This window comes from Octodon degus, unplaced genomic scaffold (assembly GCF_000260255.1).
Source record: "Octodon degus isolate 3935 unplaced genomic scaffold, OctDeg1.0 scaffold00255, whole genome shotgun sequence".
In the NCBI taxonomy this organism is placed as follows: Eukaryota; Metazoa; Chordata; class Mammalia; order Rodentia; family Octodontidae; genus Octodon; species Octodon degus.
In genome coordinates, this window is record NW_004524831.1 from 992,540 (window position 1) to 1,018,046 (window position 25,507).

Genomic DNA, 25,507 nt, shown 5'->3' on the forward strand with positions numbered 1-25,507 from the left:
TATGAGAGCCACATTCATGCATCGCCAAATAATAGCATCCAGCAAGCCTCCCTGGAGTACGAGGGTCCTGAGACAGGAAGCGTTCTCGTGGTCAGACTCGATGCTCAAGACTCTGCCGCTTATTTTGATTAGTGTCCTTATTTCTCTGTACTCCACTCTTAGTTCATTTCCTGTTGCTAAATCGTATCTAGGAGGAAGTAATTAATAAAGAGGCTTTTAAGGACCAAGGAGATAGCTCAGCAGTGAAAGTGTCTTCTGGGGCTGGAGAGATGGCTCAGTGGTCTAAAGCACCTACTTAGAACAAGCTTAGCAAAAGCATCAGGGACCCGGTTCAATCCCCCAGCACCACATGCCAGCCAGCCCCGCCCCCTGGTGGGCTGAGCTGGCCATACACACACACACACAAAAAAAAAAAAAAATTAAAAAAAAAAATCACTTTTCTGAATTTATTCAAGTTCCATAGGTAACTTTACATTGCAGTGCTCAGTCTCATTGAGCTCTCAGAGGAATGTTATCATCTTGTCCGCTTACTTTGAGTTTTATTTGATATATTTTATTTCATTTATTTATTTTTTGGCAGAACCAGGGATTGAACTCAGGCCCTTGTGCTTGCCAGGGAAGCTCTTATTCTACTGAGCCATCTCCCCGGCCCCTTTTTTATTTTAAAGAGGGAAAAAAAAAGGCAAATGACAAAACCAAAGGCAGAAACAAAGCAACATAAAAATGATACAGAATTTCAAAACAAGAATAGAAAATTAACAACGGTTGTTATATTACGGCTGGTTATCATCAAATGTGTTACTCAGATTACCAGTTACAGGTATGCAAGGTTGATGAAACAATTAAACATTAATGTTTCCTTTCAATAAACTTTAAGTTTTTTTTCTTGTGCTTTTTATTCTTTCCTTTTTAATATATTTTAAAGAGTATAACAATAATCGCTAAGTCATTAGAAACAGTACACATTTAAAAGGAGAGGTATTCAACCATGCTTGTTACATTGTACTTTGCTGTCCTTAATGTAGCTGCTCAGATTAAAGATATTAGCACAGTCACAGTAAAAATTTTAAACATTAACTGCTACTTTCAAAAAACTGATGGAAATTCATAGCAATATCATCTCTGCTATCCTGTACATACACTTGCATGATTTTATAGGGCTCACAGTCACATTTCATTTTTCCAATGACTTTTTATGTCAGCTGTAACAACTGTTTCAAAAGGGGAAAATCAGAGTTCTCTATAGCAGAATGACCTAAAATTAGAGATCTGGTGACAGACAAATTTATGTTTACTTTTTAAGGAAAAGATACTTTCTGTTGGGAATTTATTTCTGTATTTCATAGATTTCTTTTTCCTTAGCTTACCTCCTAGAAGCATAGTAAGTAAGACAGCGAGCAGCATTAGGTGCTGTAGAGGATGCCCCGCCCTGTGCTGCGCCTGGAATTATTATGCTATTATTGCTGGGGCAGGTCCCTGGGCAGTGAGTGGCCAGGATTCTCTGTGGGTACTTGGCCAGCAGGACTGGAAGTGCTAATGGTGGGTTGTAACAGAGCAATCGCAAGGACATGGGGCTCCACACTGCTGACACGGGGAAGCAGAATGGGTAACAGATTACAGGCCTGGAAAATGTCACACAGGCAGACAGTAGTGGTTTCTCTGTGGCACTTGGCCTGCAGAAGGTAGCCACTGGCAGGATTTCTATCTACATTTTCACAGCTTTATAGAAGCAAATTGAAACCAAAACACAACAATAATAATCAAACTACCTTGGTCCATGTGGACAGACACACACAGTGCCACACATGGGTGTTTCCTGGACAATTTGAGTTGTCTGTTCACAGCAGTAGAGGCCAGGATCAGGGTAGCAGCCAGTTCAGGCTTGGACCAGGGCTTTCTGGCTCCCAGATGGCTGCTTGTCCCTGGGTCTCACGTAGAGGAAGGGGTGAGTGACCCTGGGTGTCTTCTATGAAGGCAGTCGTCTCGTCCCTGAGGGCTCCCCACTGGTCCAGCCAGCCCCAAAGAGCCCACCTACCATCACGCTAAGGAGGATTTCATTTACCATATAAAATTTGGGGTGGTGGTAGGAAATGGTGTTCCAGGCAGGCCTTCTCCTCTCACAACCAAAGCACATACATTCTGTGAATAGCGTGCACACACACACACACACACACACACACTCCCCACCCCAGAAAATCAGCAATTTGTACATTGCACTAAATCAAAGAGAAGTGAGACAAAGAGCTCAGAGGGGAACAGTATGTGGGCTGAGGTTCAACCCTCTCTCTCCTAAGTTGGCCCCCAATGCCTGGGGGTTCCCCCTCTACCCCCCTCCCCCACATTAGCAAGGTTCTTCTGTGCTCCTGCCTTGTCCACACACTCATCCTTCAGGGGCGAGCATAACTCTCTCTTACTCTCAGCTATGGCTGCCAGCTGGGGAAGCCTTCTCCCCTCACACATCTCTTCTGATCCTGTTACAACACTTGCCTGTTCCCATCATGCCCTGCTCTTCCCATGATGCTGAGCAGCTAAGAGTGACATGTACTCTTTACTCTTTACCTTTCTCTAGAGGTCTGCCCAGCACCAGGACGAGAGCTGGGGCCAGCACGCTTTTCAGAGGAGGAACAACAGTTCTGGGAGTGTGGGCAGGAGGTGTTTGCTCCCTCATCCAAAATAAGGACAATCCTGGTTCCGCAAAAATAAATGAATGAATAAATAAATAAATAAGGACAATGACAGCTGCATACCTTTTACTTCAGAAATTATTTCTAATCTGATTGCCTCTACACCTTTCTGCACTTGTTTCTTTACTTTAGCCGCTATTACTTCTGAGATTTCAGGGGTGTGATTTCCATATACTATTGTCTCCTGCATTTATTCTGGGTGGGCTCGGAGCCTGAGAATGCATTTTGCTCTTTCTCTTTGTCATTTTGTATAACACTGTCTTCTGACCTTTGGTGTAGAGCTTAGAGTTATTACGGTAGCACCAGATCTGGATCTACCAAGTTCAAACTTGTCTAGGTGGGTGTGGCTAGGGTCTGGCTGCTGTGCTCTGCTTCTTCCTGCTGCAGCCCTTGCAGGTAAACCCTCTGTACCCCTCTGGGAAGATGTTCTGCTCCTGGATCAGCTGGGTGGATCTTGCCTCTAGCCTCTCTGCAGGGTGTTCTGCTCCAGGGTTCCACACTAGGCCTGTACATCAGGCCTGGGCTGTTGGTCAAATAAGGATCCAGTGGGCCTCGGGTCGAATCTCTTTTTTTTGTATTTTTTTAGGGAAAGGTCTGCAGGGTGTTCAAGTTCTCAATACTAGATTAGACTCATAGTGATCTGCCTGTTTACACCCTCCCAAGAGCTGGGATTACATGCACATGCCACCACGCCCAGTCTCAATCACTTCAATGGCAGTCTCAGTGCACCTGGGGAGTGGGACCAGCACAGCAGACCCAGGGATTGAACCCCTGGCTCCTGGGCCTACTTGCAGGCGCTTTAATCTGCTGAGCTATTTGGCCGGGCTGGTATCATCTTTAATAAATGGTGCTGGAATAACTGGCTTTCCACACTTCTAAGACTAAAGCTAGGCCCGTGCCTATCACCATGCACTACAGTAGAGTCACAGTAGACCAAAGATGTAAAGATTAAAATAGAAATACTAAATATACTGGAAGAGAAAATCCTGAAGACAGAGGTATAGGCAGAGACTTCATGAACAAAACTCAGACTGTACAGGAAACGGTAGAAAGAATCCACAAATGGGATGTCATCATATTAAAAAGCTTTTGCCCAAAGAAAGAAATCACCAACCTAGTGAAAACACAGAGTAGAAATAAAATTTAGCCAGTTTTCTCTTAGACAAAGAATTTATATCTGAAGCATATGAAGAATTATAAAAAAGTAGATACCCAATTCAAAGACTTAACCTAAAGATAAAGATGAGTATCTGCAAAGAATAAGCATTTCTCAGATGAAAAAATACAAATGACAAAGAAATTTATCAAAATCTGTTTAACATCATTCAGGAGATGCAAGTTAAAACAATACTGAGATTCCATCTCACTCTTGAAAGAATGGCTATCATCAAGAAATCAAATAAGAGCAAGTGCTGGAGGGAATGTAGAGGCAGACTGGGGGAAGCATCTATTCTTCATTGGTGGTGGGAGAGAAAATTCGTGCAACCACTTTAGAAATCGATATAGATGGGGCCAGGGAAAAGGCTCAGTAGAATAAGCACTTCCCTGGCAAGTGCAAGGGCCTGAGTTCAATCCCTGGTTCCACAAAAAAACAATCGATATGGAGATTCCTCAAAATGCTAAGATTAGAAGTCTCATTCAACCCAGCCATTCTCTTACTGGGATATATGTGCACCTGTGGTTACAGTAGCATAATCTCTAACAGCTATATACTGGAAACAACCAAAATGCCCATCAACTGAGGACTGGATAAAAAAGATGTTGTCTTTCTTGGAGTACAAACTCCTTAGCCATAAAGAAAGAAGGATAAACTTGAGACATTCATAGGTTAATGGATGAAACTGGAGTCTGTACATATAAGTGAAATTAAACAGAATCACAAGTGTTGTTACGGTTGGTGTCTACTTGTCTCCTCCAAAGCCTTATGTAGTCAGGGGGTGGGCTTCCAGAGTTTATGATTCATTCATAATCCAATGCTGGGATTATGGGTGTTAGTGCTGCTGGCATTATGGGTGTGAGTGCTACACCTGCCCTGGGGTGGACAGCCTCAATGCAACATAAGGATGGGAGAGAGACTTGCTCTCTGCCACTGCTCCTCTCTTTTTGCTCTTGCTGTTTTGCTGTTTTCTGCTACCATGAACTGTAATCCACTCTGTCTTGGAGTCAGCTGATTATGAACTGAAATCTGCACAAACTGTGAGCTAAATAAACCATTCCTTCCTTAATTTTGGGTGTCAGGTATTTTGTCCCAGCAACGAGGGGAAAGTAACTAAGACATATGTAAACATTGCATTTTCTGCCTGGTATAAGAAACTGAAAAGAGTAAATAATGTACAAAATATACAATAAATACTGTAGAACAGGAAGAATTGTTCAAAAGGGAAAAGTAACTACGATGGAGAAAGAGAGAGGAATAAAAGGAAAACACAAGATGGTGACACTAATTGTTTCTCTTAGTTTTTTGAAAAGAAAAGTTGGTGTTAATATTATTTTGAGAATTTTATGATCATATCTTATACTGTAATTATCTACTTTGAAAATAACAATAGTCAACATAATAACCATTGTTATTCTCCTAATATTTTCTTAGGAAATTAGGTTTTATTTTTTTTTCCCATAAAAAGAATCACACCATAGTTTGGGCATGCCCCATAAATGCAAGAACACCATTGTGGGTGACTGAGGTAAAATCACCAGATCTACCTTAGAACCAAATCTAGCTAAAAAGAGTAAGACCCAGTTGCCAAATTAAAAATGCAATGAAAATTATAAAAATGGCCTACATACACCACACAGCAGGGCTGCTGTGTTACACACACACACACACACACACACACACAGTATAGACTTTTCTATTCTAAAAAAGTACCCTTGGGGCCAGGGAGTTGGCTCAGTGGAATAAGCGCTTCCCTGGCAAGCGCAAGGACCTGAATTCAATCCCCGGTTCGGCAAAATAAAATAAAATAAAATAAAAAATAAAAAAATAAAAAAGTACCCTTCCTATTATACTTAAATAATTGTTTCACTCAATTTTAACCCAAAACAAGGACACAATATATGGGTAGCTAATTTTGCCTCAAGAATGATCAGATAGACTTAGAGGTAACAACTGTCCTTAATGTCTCCATAGAAACATTCTAACATGAAGAAAATTGTTTTTTGTTTAGAATTTAATTTTCCTATCCTCAGTCATGCCTTCCTGTATTCTATTTACATCTTTTTTTCTCCTCCTTACAAAAAAAAAAAAAAAAAAAAAAAAAAAAATCTCTTTTATGCTTAAAATTCATGTTTGCTCACTGACATTTGGGGCTTTAGTCTACTGCCATATAGCTTTTACACATATTTCTGCTTTAATCTTCATTGGTTTTTACACAAAAACAAGTCTACAGTTTTCAATAACTACAGGAAGAATGTGAAGAAATGGTGCTTTCCTGTCCCTTCACTCAAACCAAAGCCATCAGTGCTCTACTTCAAATACATTCTCATTTATGCTTAAACACAGAGCCACCTCGGGAGCTTGTCCTATGGAGCAACATCCTCATTTTCCATTTCTAAATTGCTAATTTCACTTCTACCATTTCTGGTATTCTAAACTTCATAGTGATATATCAAAGGGTTACCCAATTGTTTACATTGCCATTAATGTAACATGGGACTTTAAGCCTCCTTGGTAAGTAGGTGCTCTATCATTTAGCCTCATCACCAGGCATGCAAAACATTTCTGTAGATACCCATCATCTTTATAAACACTCCCTACCTTGGTAATGTGTGAACATAACTGGAAATCGTGTTATTGCCATTACAACGAAGTGCAGGACTGAGAAGACAGCTTATGGGAGGTTCTGAATCCTAAACTTTCGTCCAATTCATCTTGCCAGGTGTCTATGCCACTTTCCTGTCACTGTGACAAAGTAACTGACACTTGTAACTTATAGTTATTTTGCCTCAAATCTTCAAGCCAAGACAAAAATGGGATGCTTGAGGAGCATCATAGTGGAAAATCTGCTCAACTCAGTCCAGCAAGGAACAGCAAAATGAAGAGCCACACACAGAACTCACTGCTCCACTACCACATGTCACCAAGGACTTCTTCCAGCCCCGCCCCCAGTCTTACAGCACACACACTTGTGGACTGATCAACGGCTGCATCCATCAGAAACTGTGAAGCCCCATGATCCAACCGAGTTCCGAACAAAACAGACACGTAGGGGACACTTTTGACATAAACCACAACACAAGGTCTGCTGTTGGAAGAAGAGATGGGGACACAAGTCAGCGCAGTGCCAGTCAAACTCAAACACTGCACCAGTCAGCAGATCCACCTGAAATGTCCAACTGCCAGTGCCCACCGCAATGGGAAGTGATGCAGCACCCACTACACTGCCCACAACAGTTCCTTGGACATGCTTACATCACCTCATTTGCACAGCACAGCACACCCTGAGAGCCAGAAAGGTACAAGGCTATAAAAGCAGGAGTTCACATACAAGAATGAGGCTTCTCAGATGACAAGAATAGATGTGGGTCAGGCCAAAACCATTTTGTCCACATCTAACTGACTTTGGGCCTCCAACACAGTGCCATTCCTGTCTTGGGTCACTGATCCCTGAAAATCACCACTGGAAGGATCAAAGATCTCTTCTCACATAAGCTACGGTCAGCAAATCTCAGAGAACCAGTCAGCGTAAGCCAGACAGACTGCTCTTCAGCAATACATGGAGAGTTTCTGAAGATTCGGCAAGATTCCTCATTCTGGACAGCATGTGTAATTGGACAGTTTACACAGGACCAGTCTTTCTCCCCAGATGCTCTGCTGCTCCATTTCCTGCCTTCTCAGCTAAAAAGGACAGCAGGGTATACTACCTGGTTGAGAATAACATGAATGATAGACTTTAATCAAAACCCTTCCCAACACAGTCTTCTTGCATAAATATGAATTTCAGCCAGACTGACGTTCAACATCATTGAAGCACTCTTTGCTCCTACACGTCCACAGCTGCCACTGCTTTCTTACTGAACTCAACAGGGTCTTCCTGGGTGTTGCATCTCTAAATCAGGCCGCAAGTATTCTTCTGCACATCCAGACTCTGAATCACACAGAGAAAACCCTCCTACCCAAATAAGATCTGGACTGTGGGCAAGGTTAGAACAAAATGAAATAGAAACAGAAGTTTAAAATTGTCAGCGGATAGAAATATAAATGAGGTACCTGGCTTCACTGTCCAGCATTTTCTTATCTGTTAATCTACTTATTTTCTGCAAAGAATAGAAAAATGCACTAAAAAGCAAATATTGAATAAACAAAGAAAATGGCATACTACATTAACAGTATTATCCAAAATGAATCAAGATGAAAGAAAAGGAAACATTTCTGTCTCAGACAGGACATCTACCTCATTTAAGATCACAAAGAGAGAGTGGGAACCTCTTCGGTGTTGCCCAGATCAGGCACTAACAATGGACACTCAACAGGACGTTCAACCCCCAAAGCAGCAGACAATGATATATATCTGTGGAGAATGTCACACAGAAAATGAAATTAAATCCAGGGATCCAATCAGATGTAGAGAATGTGGATACAGAATAATGTACAAGAAAAGAACTAAAAGATTGGTGGTTTTTGATGCTCGGTAAAACATGGGAATTCAGAAAAGTGTCTTTCTTGGTACCTGGATTTGCACCTTTAGGAGTCTCGTATAGCTTTGGATTCAACACACTTAGGAGTACAACTATATACATGATTTCATTTTCAAAACCAGATTGTATTTAGGTATCTAAATATACTTTGTATAAAGAATTTTATTGTTCAGTTATATGCCTTGTAATTTAATTTTATCATGTATGTAATGTAACAACAATAAAGGTTAAAATTGTTTTCCCAAACTATACTTTTAATAAAATGTATTAAAAATTATATTTCTGAAGCTCTCCAAAGATCTAATTAAATATGTTCCTTAGAAAGTACCAAGTATAAAAAGTAAAGCTATGTTATGTTGAGCTGTAGGGGACTCAGGTCAACAACTTCTGACATTGCCAGTCAGGTGAAAGACCCAATACTATTATGGACTACTAGACTATTTTGGAATATTTTGCTGAGTTCACCCACCTATAATATTTAAATGACAGAACTAAACAAAAAAAGGGGATACAGATGAATGACCATTTTGTATCTGTGTATTCAAAATGGTTAGGATAGGGCTGGCGAGATGGCTCAGTGGTCTAAAGCACCTACTTGGAACAAGCTTGGCAGAGCACAGGGACCGCGGTTCAATCCCCCAGCACCACATGCTAGCCAGCCCCGCCCCCTGGTGGGCTGAGCTGGCCACACACACACACACACACACACACAAATAAATAAACAAAATAAAAAAAAAAAAAAAGGTTAGGATAGATATACAGCTATATTCTCTTAATTCAATGAATAGAAGGATTTGTTCTAATAGTGTTTGTAAATAGGATATCATGTGTGCATCTTGTACAACAAATAACCACTAGGAAGACAGTATGCAATGTGTTAATTATTGAAACTGTCCTAATTTAATTTCAAACTGTCTCATTGCTATGTTTCTCAATAAAATTATGGGGGGGAAGATCACAAAGAACCTGAATTCTGAATACTGACCATTTTCCTCACCAGGAGGGGCAGAATGATTGCTGAAAAGCAGCCCCACTCTTGATCACTTTCCTACAAGTAGGGTCACCTGAGTATTTAACGTAGCAAACTCTCAACAGAAGTACTTGCCTCCCTTTTCCACTCATTAATTTCACAAATGGCAAGTCCTGCCAATGAGACCCTTGTAGGATCAGCTTAATGACCAGCCTGACTGGCTTGAGAGATGACAAGGAAAGCACAAGTCTAGGTAAATTCACAAGCACCCAAACCATCTGCACATCAGATTCCTTTTTCCTATGACATTGTAGTTGTTACACACAGCAGTCCTTCTGCAGCTGTTCTATGCACACAGCAGTTATAACAAGGATGATCTGCAGCCCACGATGCAACAAAGTACATTGTCTCATCTTTTTTCTTTTCAACATGAGCTTCTTCTTAAAGTCACTGGCCTTAAATTCCTATTTGCTAAGCCCATGATCTTCACCTCTTTTTTGTTTTTAATCTTTTATTTATTTATTCAGTAAAGTGTCTCACTAGATAGCTCAGACTGCAGCGATCCTTTCTCAATCTCCCCAGCGTTGCAACTACAGGCACGCACCACCACGCCCAGTTTCAGTGGCCAGCTTGGCGCCTGTGGCTGGCACAGCATGTGGTACGAGGGATCGAACCTGGGTCCTTGTGCTTGCCAAGGAGGCGCTTAGATCACTGAGCTATCCCCACAACCCAGATCTTCATCTATTTCAAACCAGCATGACTTTCAATCCACATTTTTTAAGAAGTGAAATTGCACTGCTTCTGCATTTACACATGAAGAACATACTGTGAGATGTTACTATTAAAAATGGAACTGGGAGGTCAGGGAGATGGCTCAGTAGACTAAGCACTTCCGGGGCTGGTGAGATGGCTCAGTGGTCTAAAGCACCTACTTAGAACAAGCTTAGCAAAGCACAAGGGACCGCGGTTCAATCCCCCAGCACCACATGCCAGCCAGCCCCGCCCCCTGGTGGCTGAGCTGGCCACACACACACACAAATAAATAAATAAAATTAAAAAAAAAAAAAAAAGAATAAGTACTTCCCTGGCAAGCTCAAGCGCCTGAATTCAATCCCCAGTTCCACAAAAGAAAGAAAAGGAACTGAGTATCATAATACAGTAGTACAGGTTTGCTTAGCATGCATGGAGTCCTGCATTTTCAACTCCCATAATGGAATAAAAGAAAGCAAACATAGTAGTTAGAATGCCCCATTTGATATGACATAATGTACAGATCATATAATGAAGTGCTAATCATTCATTTTCCCACACACGGCTTGTTTCCTCACCATCCTAGTTGAATCTGTCACAAGACGCTGTACATCGGAATTTACATTTTGTTTACCTTTTGAAAACAATCTTGGGCCGGGGAGACGGCTCAGTGGAATAAGCGCTTCCATGGCAAGTGCAAGGGCCTGAGTTCAATCCCTGGTTCCGCAAAAAAAAAAAAAAAAAAAAAAAAAGAAAAAGAAAACAATTTGTCGGCTCCCCCACACTAGTCTGACCCATCTAGTCATGTCTGTCAAGAATACTGAACATTTTAGGATTTCCTCTTCTTTTCAAAAAGTGTAACTGCCCTAATGGCAAATGTTCCTGAGGCTAGATCACTTTCTTTCTTTTTTTTTTTTTTGCAGAACCAGGGATTGAACTCAGGCACTTGCGCTTGCCAGGGAAGTGCTTATTCCACTGAGCCATCTCCCCGTAGATCACTTTCTTAAATTTAAGTTACTCATGTGAAACTCTGTCATAGGATATACAAAGACCGTTAGGTGCATGCTAGTGATTTTACTTCATGGCCTGTCAAACCACAGAAATCAGGAAAGCATACATAGAATATTAAATTACTGTGCGCTAGGAACTGTGACCCAAAGTCTTCTAAGATACTCCAGATCTCTTTAACTAAATATTCTATGTTCTGCGTGCTAATAATAGTATGCTCAGAGGCTGGGCAACCCTGGTTGCTTCTGGATAGCATATAACTGAAAGGCAGCAAGAAAAAGAAATGTATAGGGGCCGGGGAGATGGCTCAGTGGAATAAGTGCTTCCCTGGCAAGCGCAAGGGCCTGAGTTCAATCCCCGGTTCTGCCAAAAAAAAAAAAAAAGAAAAGAAAAAAGAAACGTATAAATGGTGAGATTTTGAGGGCAATTTTATTTGTAGTTATCCAGTGGTTTGAAATAGTGTTTCTTCCCATTGGATCTGAGAAAAGGGAAAAGAGAACTGACAGTGATTTAGTCAAAGACAATGAGCTAGTTAAATTTGTACAAAACAAAGTCTTCTTCAAAAATCCTCAAACAATGCATTAACCAAAACTTCAGAGTTGATTAATACTGAGATGCATAAACATTTTGAGGTTTCCAGGTAGAACATTTAAGGTTCACACTGTTCTTCCACAACACACTGAAATATGCACAAAAGTTAACTCTTGTCCTGAGTCCTATGATTCATTTCAGAAACTGAAACAATAGAAGGGTAGGTTGTAAGAATGTCTCTTTGACCATACTGAGTAAAAGGTGCTGAGACAGGAAAACAAATTTGACTAGCCTAACATCTAAAAGAATTCCAGGGCTGGTGAGATGGCTCAGTGGTCTAAAGCACCTACTTAGAACAAGCTAAGCTAAGCAAAAGCACAGGTAGGGCGGTTCAATCCCCAGCACCACATGCCAGCCCCGCCCCCTGGTGGGCTGAACTGGCCACACACACACACAAAATAAATTAATTAATTTAAAAAAAAAATAAAAGAATTCCAGTGGAACTGTACAAGCACACCTGTGAATTCAGACTTTAACTTGAGATTGTTGCAGAATTTAATGCAATTCTTAGAGACATACTTTCTGTCTCCAGAACTGAAAAGCCTGTGGCAGGCACAGAAACACACTATACAGTTCCTGAAAGTTCTATGAATGAAATCAGTGCTATTACACTCCCTTTATGTGTGACAATTTGCACTGTTCATGCTTCATTAAATTAGGCCCAAATCTGGCAACTCACCAGAGTTCAGGTTCAGCACACCCCCTGCTCTACAACTTTGCTAGTTTTCTCCCAAAGTCTAAGCTCTTCAAAGTGTGTGGTTTAAGCAGCTAGGACAGACTACACAATCAGACATCTTATCATGAAATCATACTCAGCTTCATTACTGCAGACACTTGCTAATTTTCCTCAGCATGTAAGTAAGCTGATGGAAACTTTATTATGTACCAATGACACTTGTTGGTATAGAATCAAATGAGTTCATAAACATTATCTGCAAAATTATTTAGGTGAGCAAAACAGCACTACATCCAAAATCAATATATCACCTCTGAAAAGGCTGACAGTGTTATATTACAAAAATTCCATCTGAATGTATTAAAAATATTTGGACTTCATACTGTAATATTTTTAGCTTTTAAGCTTTTGGGTTTTCTTATCACTTCCTTTACTTCACAGAACTTCCTGAATCAGCGCATAAGGACATGCCTTCTGGACACACAGTTGGTCAGTGCACCATGATTAAGTCTTCCTGACCACTAGCAGTAACAGGCACGGATTGCCAATAAGTGCATACAGTAAATAGGAACTAAAATGTCCCAAGAGAGTTGATTGTACAGTACATGAATGCAATTCTATATCTGAAGACACAGTGTACCTTCTGTCCCATCTTACCTGTGTGAAGTGAGAATGTATTACATTTCTCCATCAGGTAATAGAGAAGTACTAATTCAAATACAAGTGGAGCCTATGAAATTATTACAAAGATTAAGGTATTTAGTGCACAGTATGTCCTGCACATAAGAGTTGTATGCTTTCTAAGTGTAGGGTAACAGAGTATACATACAGGCTTGGAACCTAATAGTGCTTTCAGGAGAAATAATTCCACTGTAGAAAGACAGGTAAAGGAGGCCAGGGAGATAGCTCAGTAGAATAAGTGCCTGCCTGGCAAGCCCAAGGGCCTGAGTTCCATCATTCCATCTTTGGTTCCAGAAAAAAAAAAAAAAAAAAGAAAGAAAGATAGACAGACAGACAGACAGACGATCAGGGTGAAAGCAGTTAAAAGTTTCCCTAATCAGTGTAAATTAAAACTAGAAATGGAAATGCTTTCCCTTCAAACTTACACATGCTTAGTATCTTGTATTCTAACTGCTCAGCCCTGTATCTTTTGATTTAAAATTTCTCTCTCTTTTTTTTTTTTTTTTTTTTTTTTTGGCGGAACCAGGGTTTGAACTCAGGCTCTTGTGCTTGCCAGGGAAGCACTTATTCCACTAAGCCATCTCCCTGGCCCCTGATTTAAAATTTCAATCATGAGAGCCTGCCAGATAACTGAGCACATTAAAGCACTTGCTTAGGCAGCTGCAGGGACTGGCGGTTCGATCCCCAGAGTGCTGTGCCACCCCGCCCCCAGGGCACACTGAGACCTGATTGAGACTTGGCACGGTGGCACATACTATAATCCCAGGGCTTAGGTGGCTGAAAAAAGAAAGATCACTAGAAGTCCAAACTGTGTAGTGAGACCTTGTACTAAATATACAAAATAAATAAAATAAAACTTCAATCCTATCCCCTTTTCCTGGTGATGTTATTCAAACAGTGTGACCAGTGTGGGGCAGTCTTTATATAAATATCATTAAAAAATGAAAACAAAGAAAAAAACGCTGAGAGTATCTTTCCTCTTTCACAATCAATTATTACACTGTTCTCATAATTAGGCTTCTCAGGATAAAAGATTAACAAGCATTCAAAACAGAAACAATCCGATGAGGGTCATGTTCAACAGAGAACTCTATGAGGAGCTGAAGGAATGACTCTATAGATGCTACTTGTCTTTGAAAGGGAAAATATCTTCATCAACCCAAGGGGAAATGAAGAAAAAAATGTACTGAAAAGGCACAGGATATGTGCAAATGTCAAGGCTAATACTTGGATCCATTAAAACTTGTTTACCTGTATGTTTTGATGTTCATTTAGTGAAATTTATGTAGCACAAAGCCAAATTATGTTATTGAACAGAGGACACTGCAAATAACTGAAATAACAGGCTGTGTGCACTTCTGTCCTATTTCCCTCTGAGGAGTGACTCATTACTGCTATGCACCATCATGAGGAAGTTTTGTACCATCTACCACTAGTGTAACCAATGAGTAAATATCAAAATTAAAAGTAAGATTTGCAGGGAGATAGCTCAGTAGAATAAGTGTTTGCCTGGTAAGTGCAAGTGCCTGAGTTCAATCCCCGGTTCTGCCCAAACAAACAAAAAGAAACTTTAGCAGTCAATTAAAAAAAAAAAAAAGTAAGATTTGCACCAAGTATTTTTTTTTAAACTTTGTATTCATTACTTGCAACTTAACTCAGGGCTTCATTCACATGAAACAAGTTAGAGTTGAGGTATACCCTTCAACATTTATATATAAAAAATGTCCTGCTCAGTTATTCAGCCTGGCCTTTGTGATTTCATACCCTTGACTAAGTTTCTCAAGTGGCTGCTAATAAATATGTGTGCCACCATGCCTCTGTGATGTTTATTTTGCCCAAGCAATGAAATCTTGGTAAATCATGGTAATTTAAGAACCTCAAACTGTGCTCACTTTGGCAGAACATATACTAAAATTGGAACAATAAGAACCTCAGACTTAAACTAGCAAGGTGACATACATCTGTGTTCCCAACAGTCAAGGAGGTGGGAAATGTAAAGGGTTAATAGAGTTTTGTGCCTTAATTGTAAAAAATTATAAAAACCCCTTGTGCTTTTTGTTATCTGCTCTAAGAAATGTGTTTTTCCTTTTGGCTCAAGGCTGTTTAACAATAAATAACTGTTTTTTGTCAAGGCAGCAAGCTAACACAAACTCCCTCCCCGACCATCTTCTGCAACATAAGATGTACCTTGTAAAAATATGCACTTATCACTAAGCTGTAAAAGACCTTTTAGTTATAAACAGTTTGCAGCTGTGTCAAATAAATGCAGTTTCTCTTGTTCTGTACTAGATAACAAGTTTGCTTATCAAACTGGATGTAATTTCTGTTATAAATACCCCCTTGCTACCTACGTTCCGGGCCGATCAGCCTTCTCCTGCGAGAGAAGTGGCTGACAGACCTGAGCTCAGTAAATAAAAGGCTCTATTCAAATCTCTATCTGGCTGATCTGGTTCCTATGCAGAGTTGACCCATAACAGGAAAAAAAAAAAAGGAGGTGAAAACTATCAAAATTTTTTTGAAGCCTGGGCAACTTAATAAGGCCTAGACACAAAAACTAAAAAGAAAAAGAGAAAGGCAAGACAAAGACAAAGACAAAGAAAGATAGAGACAGACAGACCACTTGCTGGAGGTGTGTGCCTCAAGGTACAATTCCTCAGTTCCCTTGTTGCACAATGTAAGAGACCAAAACACCTTCAAATCTTTTGTATCCCTTTCTATTTTACATCAGTGATGATGTGTAGGCTATTTGAAAATCTACAGCAAGAACAGTTTTGTAATTTTTAATTTTGCCTCAAAAATGATTAAGTGAACTATGGAAATCAGTGTGGAGATTCCTCAAAATACTTGGATTAGAGGTCCCATCCAACCCAGCTATTCCCCTTTACGTTGGTTGCTATATTGCATCAACTTGAGAAATTTAAGTTTAATTGACTCAGCAAAGAGCTAAGATTTTTACTTTGTAAACACCTTTATCTTGTGCAAAAGGAGGGTATGGACATTGTGTGAGTTTTACACCTCCACTCTAAGGTAGCCTGCTTATAATAATAAAGAGGGGGAGAGGCTTGACAGAAGCCACAACTGCTGCCTTTCCCTTTGCTCTTTTTTTTTTAAATATTTATTTATTTGTTTGTTTATTTTGTGTGTGTGTGGCCAGCTCAGCCCACCAGGGGGCGGGGCTGGCTGGTATGTGGTGCTGAGGGATTGAATCGTGGTCCCTGTGCTTTGCTTAGCTTAGCTTGTTCTAAGTAGGTGCTTTAGACCACTGAGCAGTCTCACCAGCCCCTCCCTTTGCTCTTTGCTGTTTTCTGCTGCTATAAACTGCTGCTCTCTGCCATGTGTCACTCTGCCTGGAAGCCAGCTAAATATAGACTAAAACCTCTACAAACTATGAGCTAACTAAACCTTTCCTCCCTTAATTTTGGGTTCCAGCAATGAGTAAAACATAACCAAGACAAAATTTGGTACCAGGAGTGCGGCCAATGCTGTGATTATACCTGACAATGTGGATTACAAGCTTTTGGAAATGGCTTATAGAAAAGAGATAGGAATGGTTTGGAGATACCGCCTACTAGTGAAGACCTGGAATGCCTTCAGCTCTTCTGTATGGGAGATTCTGGTCACAGCTCAGAAGACCAAAATGCTGATAAAAAACCTGCCGGTAAAAAAAAAAAAAAAAAAAAAAAAAAAGGACTGTATTGGGTGTTGGACTCCAGATGATTTGTGTTAGAGCTTGGCAAAAAGTTTGTCTACATTTTGCTTACGTCCAGAGACTTTACCTGAGACTGAGATTAAGCATGTTAGATTTCATCTTACCAAAAAAAAAAAAAAATCTCAAGGCAGTCAAGTGGTGAGAAAGTGGCATGGCTATTGCTGTTGGGGGCTTTTAGTCAGATGTATGTTGAGAGTCAATAACAAAGAGCCCAGCAGGATGATTTAAAGTGTTATTAGTTTGGCAAAAAAAAAAAAAGCACCAAAACGGCTGTAGACTGCAAAGATAGAGCTGAGATCTCCATTGCCCAGGAAAAACAAGAAAATAAAAAAGATGTCCTGAGGACATCACAGGAAGTGATGTCCACAGGAAGTTCTTACTCTTTGCAGCCTCAAAATTGCAAGGGTAAGGGACTTTGCTTTAAAAAAAAAACACAAAAACAAAAACAAAAAACTACAGAGCCTCATGTTCCAAAATAGAGGCAGTGGTCACACCAGATTCCAGAATGATGCTGTCATAAAAAATCTGTTCCTCAAAATCAAGGTCAGAGAGCTCAGTGATCCAGGCACTCGACCCCTACACCAAAAAAAAAAAAAAAAAAAAAAAAAAAAAAAAAAAAAAAGCTGGCTACTGCTTCAGCTGACAACACCCCTTTATATCATTCATGTGGCGTTGGTTTTAGGCACAGTCAAAATACAGGAGTTTGGAGGTTAAAAAGGCTTCCTCCTAGACTTCAAAAGGCCTGGGAAGCCAGAGAGTATGCCCCTGGGAGGGCAATAAATAAAATAGAGTAAAAAACCTATTTAGTAAAAACTCCAAGTTTAAAAAAGCCAAAAACATAGATCATCTATTTATTTATTTATTTAATTTATGGCAGAACTGGGGATTGAACTCAGACCCTTGCACTTGCCAGGGAAGCGCTTATTCCACTGAGCCATCTCCCTGCCCTTATAGATCATCTAAAAAAAGCTAAAAAGACAGAGCAAAGTCAGCCCCAGAGAAAAGCCATGGGAGCTACAAACAAAAGTGCCATAGGGGTAAAGCCATATAAGGCTTTTAGAGCTCACAACTCATTACAGATTGCTTCAGACGTTCCACATAGAACTGCAATACTTAATGTTTGTCCCTCTAGATTTTAGACTTGTTTCGATCCCAATGGTTTATATCCTGTTGTGTATACCTTTTGAAGTGATAACATTTATCTTATGCCTTTAAATGTTAAAAATATTTAACCTTTCATTTATACTGGGGCTCACAGCTGAGTTTACCTTAGATCTTAAAAGATACTTGAGACTTATTTTCAGCAATGCTGAAACTCTTAAGACTTTAACAACTATTAGAGATAGACTAAAATACCTTTTCCACTTCTCACTATGCAGCTCAGGCTGGCCTTAAACTCAATGTAGACTCTGGGTGGCCTGGAACTCAGAGATCCTCTTGCTTCATTCACCGCATTGCTGGAATTACAGGCACGGACCACCATGCCTAACCAAGTACTTATAGCATGTAAACGTGTCATTTAATTTTTAAAACAATATCTAGAAAGGGCCCACACAGCATATGAAGCAATTGTTTCAGAAATAATGCCCCTTTCCCTTTCCAATCATACCAATAACAGATGTACACATCTCTTTAGATTGTCCAATTCAAAGCATTCCTCCATGTAGGTTTAACAGGCAGCCCCTTCAGGAAATTCTCCTTAGCTTGAACACTTTCCACTCTCTTGGTAATACATTAACATCTCTCCATCTTTCTTTCTTTCTTTTTTTTTTTTTTTTTGTGGAACCGTGGATTGAACTCTGACCCTTGTGCTTGCCAGGGAAGCGCTTATTCTACTGAGCCATCTTCCCGGTCCCTCTCCATCTTTCTAAGCATTCTAAAATGTATGGAAAGCCTCATTTAATTAGTCTTAATGTAAAGAATAATGTGTTTTGTTCTCATATAAATAAGGTACATGACTAGGGAAGGAACTGAGATAGAATTTGAAAATTAAACATTCTTTTTTTTTAAAAAATTTTTATTTATTTATTTATTTTTTATTTTTGAGAGAGAGAGAGAGAGAGTGTGTGGTGTGTGTGTGTGGCCAGCTCAGCCCACCAGGGGGCGGGGCTGGCTGGCATGTGGTGCTGGGGGATCGAACCGCGGTCCCCGATGCTTTTGCTAAGCTTGTTCTAAGTAGGTGCCCTAGACCACTGAGCCATCTCTCCAGCCCCTAAACATTCTGATAATTAAAATGATAATAGAATTACCTAAAATGTTGTACTAAGAGTAATTTTCTACTCAACAATTAATGCAGGGGCTGGTAAGATGGCTCAGTGGCCTAAAGCACCTACTTAGAACAAGCTTAACAAAGCACAGGGACCGCGGTTCAATCCCCCAGCACATGCCAGCCAGTCCCGCCCCCTGGTGGGCTGAGCTGGCCACACACACACACACACACACACACACACACGAGCGTGTGCACACGCACATAAATAAAATTAAAAAATTAATGCAGACCCTCCATATTAAAAGGAGTCGTAGCCATCCCTTATTAAACTTCCAAGTTCCCAGGCACATACAATGCAAAACAACCTGTGTTTCTCTAAGGTCTGTTTCTTTTTAATAATAATGCTGAAGAAATGGGTTGCTGAGCCTAAATTCAAAGTGGTTGTTTTAAATCCACAGATATCTGTAATAGGTCCCCGCTAAACAATCCACTATCTATCTACTATGCTTTGCTAATCTATAATTAGCTCAGGATAGCAGGGCTAAAGAGCCACTCACTAGGGTCTCTTCCAAAAAAATTCAGGGAGCTTTTCATCATATTTGCAATGAAATCTCTCATCACATCCTTTTATTGGTTCATAACATTTCTAAATGTTGAGAACACGATTTCTGTTCATGCGGCAAAACACAATTACAAGTAGAGGTCTCATACAAAAAATTACAATGGTGATTTTTTTTCACTACTATCATATCCAGGGTTTACCCAAACCTACTCTGCAAACTGGCAGAGATATAGCTGTGCTTGGAAAAGAACAAGAACTTATTCTGTGTTGGCCTCTGGCGAACGCCAAGTAATCCCAGCAGTTGGGAGGCCGAAGCAGGACTGCCGCTAGTTAAAAGCCAGCCTGGAATCCACAGAGTTCAGGACCAGCCTGAACTACATTGAGAAACTCTGTCACAATAAATAAAATTTAAAAAAAACAAACAAGTTCACACAGTGGCACAGTACAGTGTCTTATGCTGAGGGCCCATAACCGTCCCTGCCAGAAGGTGATGTGACACCAAAGACCAGGAAACCTCGCGTCTGGAGTCAGCGCGGAGGCTGTGTAGGGATGCCACAGTTGTTTCTGACCACTTCTGTTCAGAACGCAACCTATTCCATCCCATCCCCACCGCCCGTCCCACAACGTCACCATTGCGTGGCTTGAGGGTCTCCCAGAATCCTCCAACTGTATCTTGCAGCCAGTAGAAAACAGAGAAAAAGGCGGCATAGTCAGTCAGAGCCCTCCGCAACGCGATCACTGCGGCGCCATGACACCGGAAGTACCCGCTTCCTTCGGCGCATCTGATTGGCTATGTCAGACAGCCCCGCCTCCATCGCTGATTGGCTCCTGCTGCATTGCGGGCCTTGCGAGCGGAGACCCAAGCTAATAACAGCTGGGGAGGGATGAAAGGACACTTTGTAAACTCGGAAGTGCTGGATCAGTGCCTTTCCTTGAGAACTTGTTTAGAGATTCTAGCAGGGGAGCGCAGCTACTCGTATACCCTTGACCGAGGAACGGTCCTCTCTATGGGGGGGGGGTCGTCCTCCTCTCCCCAGCGCGCAGCTTCGGGAGTGCCTTTCCTTAAATGTCAATCTCACCTCGCCTGAGGAGTGTTTCCATTTAAGGGATTTGCTTTTGGCTTTTCAGAGCTGTCCTAGGTTGGGCTCAGTGTACTCTTCTTGAAAATTGATTACAAATGTTTTCAGAAGGTTTGAGTGTAATGTCCTGTGAATAAAAATCAATCACCCAGGGGCGGGGGAGATGGCTCGGTAGAATAAGCACTTCCTTGGCAAGTGCAAGGGCCTGAGTTCAATTCTCTGGCTGGGGGGGGGGGAACCACCGAAACATAATCACCTGAAGACTGAAAATGTCATAGGCCAGGCAAGAATAAAATGTAATAAAGTGAGGTGCTGCTGCTGGGAATGAGGCACTCTGTTTCTTTTGCCAAGTCATTCCTACTCACTCTACTTATTTTCATCCGTGAAAATGAATATATCGACCCTAAGAGGAATACAATTGTTCTGTAAAGGGAGAAATTAGAGTTGCATAATAGTGATACAGGGAGAAAAACTGGTCTTGGGTGGGTGACCTCCAAACCATATAGGGAACCTCCAAATGACATAGAGAAAAACAATCTCTGGACCTGACCTGCACGAGTTCGTGTTCTCTTAAACCGAATAATGAATTTTAGGAACAAACGGAGGTTATGAGCAGAATATATTTATTGAGAGAAATAAAGCTCCTGTCACGAGAGAGGAAAAGCAGGGAGGCCCCGAGGGAGTAGTTGCCCGGGAAACTGTCTCTTCTAGGGATTTTTATAGTGTAAAACCATGCGGGGCTAAGGTGGAGAGAGTGGGAGCTAGCTTAGGTGGGCAGGAGGTGGGACAAACTATGGTCAACCAATGGGATTACAAGCACCATTGCTCAGGTAAAACTGATTAAATCCAGTATCAAATGGGAAAGCGAGTCACGTAGCAGGCCAGCATGAATATGGAACAGGGTCTCTTCCTGTTGGGGGTTGGGCTAGTGACTCACTTGGGTCTTTTCAGGTGATGGATACCTATTTAGAACATCAATCCCAGGTGCTACTCGTTTAGCATTTGTTTGGCCTTTAGGTCTTTAGGTCTGGCTCACAACAGGAGCATCCGCCCCTCCCACAGTTGTAAGGCATCTCATCTTCTGTGCAGTCTCCTTCGAGGGCCTGGCCCTGTCTGACTGCCTATAATATTTCTATCTAACTCGGCTGACTGCGATAAACATACTGCAATTTTTAAAATTGTAATTAATTAGTTTTTATGACCATGGTTAAACTGAGAAGGTTTAACCTGTCCCATATGTAACCCCATTGGTTGACCATAGTTTTGTCCCACCTCCTGCCCACCTAAGCGAGTTCCCATTCTCTCCACCTTTGCCCTACATGGTTTTACACTATAAAAGTCTCTGGAAGAGACAGCTTCCCGGGGCGACCTGCTCGGGTCCCCCTTCTATCCTCTCTGAGACAGAAGCTTTCTTTCCCAATAAAATATTCTACTCTCAACTTCCGTTTGTTCCTAAAATTCATTCTTCGGTTTTAGAGAACACGAACTCATTCAGGCCAGGTGGGGAATTTCATGTTCCTATATCATGTTGAGCTCCACAGAGACAACGCGGGGGCACTGGGTGACTCTGTGAGAGCGAGACGAGCACAGATGGGCAACTCTGTGCCTTGCTGATTCTGCGGTCCAAGGCCACTTCAGAGAGGAAGTGGTGTTTGTATGAGGTCAGTACTGTAATGGATCAACTCACATTTTAGATTATAAATGTAAATCTTGTGTTTTCTGTTGTGTAAAAATGTATAATTACCACTGTTCTAAGTTGTTTAGTAACTAGTGGCTGTTACTTGCTGTTTGCTAGATAAAATTCCTGTAACCCTCACCAATTCCTGTCAGCAAAGTTAGCTTACAGAGTTGACTTAAAGGAAACTAAATGGGCTTTAACTTCTCGTAACCTCGGGCTATGCAAGGCTGCCTGCAGGTACTCAGGTGCAAATTAACCAGAAACTGAAACAAAAGCTCCAGAAATGTAGTTTGAGTAGTGGTCCCAGTCACTCTGAAAGTATTATTTTGTATCAGACAATGAATTTGTGTACCAAACTAAATGTGGTCAGACAATTAATTTGCTTATCAAACTCAATGTGGTTCCAGGTTTTAAAACCCCTTCCTGCTTCCTGGGCTGCCACCTTTCGGTCCTGAGCTCTGTAATAAACGGCTTTCCAAATTCCAGTCTGGTTGATCTGGTTCCTATCCTGAGTGACCCATAACAAGTATCTCAGCTCTGCCTTCAGGAGCCACGAATGTGATGTGGTCAGGCCTGTGAGTGATTTCCTTCTGGTAAGTATATGCCAGATTGCTGGCAGAAACGACATCGTATGTTATGTAAAAATCACATAAAAATAATCAATAATTATAGAAGTACAGAAACACAATAAATTGAGAGTGGGCCAGGGAGTTAGCTCAGCAGAATAAGTGCTTGTCTGGCAAGCACAAGGGCCTGAGTTCAATCCCCGGTTCCACACACACACACACAAAAATAAAATAAAATAAATAAATTGAGAGCTCTACAAAAGAAAACTGAATTTTGTGAAAGTGCATATATTCAAATTTAAATACATTTTTATTGAATGAAATGTATATCTGTATTAAAACTTTTCATGTCTTTGTGTGTGCGCATGTGCGCGCACATGAGAGAGATGGAAATAAGGTTAATGGTTAAGTTCCTTGGCAGACATGCAAGTTGTAGCCCAGCAAGGGCCTCTGGATGCTGTCCTGAGTCCAGTCTGACTGCTCCTCTTCCCTTCTCTCCTGAGCTTAGGGCTCCATATGGTTTTGGAGCTGAGCCAGAACCAGATCTCCTGCAGTGACCCCAAGAGGAGATGTCTTTGTGGTCTCTGATCATGTGGAGAGGAATGGAAGGATGTAATTTCTTAAACAGAAACATGTCTTCTTTTATTAGACATGCAACTCTCGTGGTGATAAAATTTGCAAATTTATTTTCTTTTTTTTTTTTTGTGGTACTGGGGATTGGACTCAGGACCTTGTACTTGCCAGGCAAGTGCTTATTCTACTGAGCTACCTCCCCAGCCCCTATTTTCATGTATTTATAGTATTATTGTAATTATTATTATTTTTTTAAATTTTTTTTATTTATATTTATTTATTGTGTGTGTGTGTGTGTGTGTGTGTGTCTGTGTGGCCAGCTCAGCCCACCAGGGGGCGGGGCTGGCTGGCATGTGGTGCTGGGGGATCGAACCACCACGGTCCCTGTGCTTTGCCAAGCTTGTTCCAAGTAGGTGCTTTAGACCACTGAGCCATCTCTCCAGCCCCTATAGTATTATTGTAATTATGAAATAATTACTACTCTGCAGTTAATTCTGGGACAACTGAAGATTCTCCCCATATTATGTGTAAGAGAAGAAGAGAAAGGATTTTTTTTTTTTTTTTTTTTTTTTTTTTTTGCGGAACTGGGGATTGAACTCAGATCCTTGTGTTTGCCAATCAGGCACTTATCCTACTGAGCCATCTCCCCCACCCAGAGAGAGGACCTTAATGTGAGCCCAGACACAAAGAACCAGGATGCCTACAACCATCATGCTGAGGTGAGTGATTATTGTTAATTTTATATAATGTTTAGACACAGGGTCACAGTATGTATTTAGGGTTGGTTTTATACTCACTGGGTACATCAGACTTATTTGAAGTCACAGCAATTTTCATGCCACCATGAGAACTGTAATTTTCATTGTAAACATATTTTCTTCCTTGGTTAGATTAATTCCTAAGTATTTCATTTTCTGGATTCTATTGTGCAAGGTATTATTTCTCTCTCAGTGAGTTTATCTGTATAGAGAAATGCTATTGAATTTTGGATGCTGACTTTGTGTACTGCTATGCTACTGAGTTTGTTTATTAATTCTAGGAGAATCTTGGTGGGGTTTTTTTTGGTCTTCCATGTAGAGTATCATGTCATTTGTGAATAATGATAGTTTAACTTCTTCCTTACCTATTGTTACTCCTTTTATTTCTCTACCTTGTATAATGGCTCTGGCTGTTTCTAGACCTATATTGCATAGTAGTGATAGTGGACATCCTTGTCTTATTCCCAATTTGAGAGTAAAAGTTTTCAGTTTTTCTCCATTTGAAATAATGTTGGCTGTTGTTTTCTCATAGATGGATTTTATCAGATTGAGGTATAGGCCATCTATTTCAATTTTCTGTAGGGCTTTGATAGTGAATGAGCATTGGACTTTGTCAAAGAACTTTTACACATCTATTGAGATGATTATGTGGTTTTTGACTGAAAGGGTTTTAGAGATTACTGCAATTACCAATGCTTGGAAGGGTTCAGGAGTAGTCATTCCTATTACATCTCTATTTCATTCTGTAATTTGGCCTATGCAGATGATTGAGGGATCTTGAGAATGATGGTTGAATTACAACAAACTGAATCAAGTAGTGACTCCAATTGCAGTTACTTGTATACACAAGGCATGGTATCTTTGGTTGAGATTACCCTATCAATTGGTTTTGATATGCAGCTATTGACTTAGCAAATACCAGCCTTCTCCATACTATCCTAATGACTCATGAAATAATTAACTTTCAGAGGAGAAGACAAGCAATATATCTTCACTGTCTTACTTCAGGGTTATTTTAACTTGCCAGCCCTGTGTCACACCTTAGACTGCATTGATCTTGATCACCTTTTTCTTCAAGTCTATATAATACATTATGCAGATTGGACCATGTCAAAAGGAGTTAGAAACTGCTGTGAATTTTACTCAAGTGTTTGAGAGCCAGAGGATGTAAAAGATGTCATATTAAAATTCAAGATTTTCTAGGGCTGGCCAAGTAGCTCAGCGTATTAAAGCGCCTGTAAGCAGGAGCAGGAGCCAGAGTTTGATCCCCAGGCCTGCCGTGCCGGCCTCACCTCTGCCGGCCTCACCTCTGGGGTGCGTGGAGAGGGCAACTGAGACTGGGCATGGTGGCACACACCTGTAATCCCAGCTCTTGG

General features: G+C 40.8%; 1 protein-coding gene and 1 pseudogene across 4 annotated transcripts in view; one reads left to right on the forward strand and one right to left on the reverse strand.

The window, feature by feature from the left end:
* The window catches only part of LOC105740979 (zinc finger protein 709-like), a 33,108-nt gene extending 12,884 nt beyond the window's left edge, over nt 1-20,224 (reverse strand). For 3 of the 4 annotated variants that reach the window (XM_023706402.1, XM_023706400.1, XM_023706404.1), the window contains exon 1: nt 20,108-20,224. In XM_023706402.1, coding sequence (XP_023562170.1) covers nt 20,108-20,185 — 78 coding nt within the window. In that variant the 5' untranslated portion in view covers nt 20,186-20,224. Of the gene's footprint in view, nt 1-1,367; nt 1,439-20,107 lie in introns of those variants that run through there. The other variant, XM_023706401.1, reaches the window with a different exon arrangement.
* LOC101584136 lies at nt 8,106-8,367 on the forward strand (annotated as a pseudogene).
* Nucleotides 20,225-25,507: the final 5,283 nt, after the last annotated feature.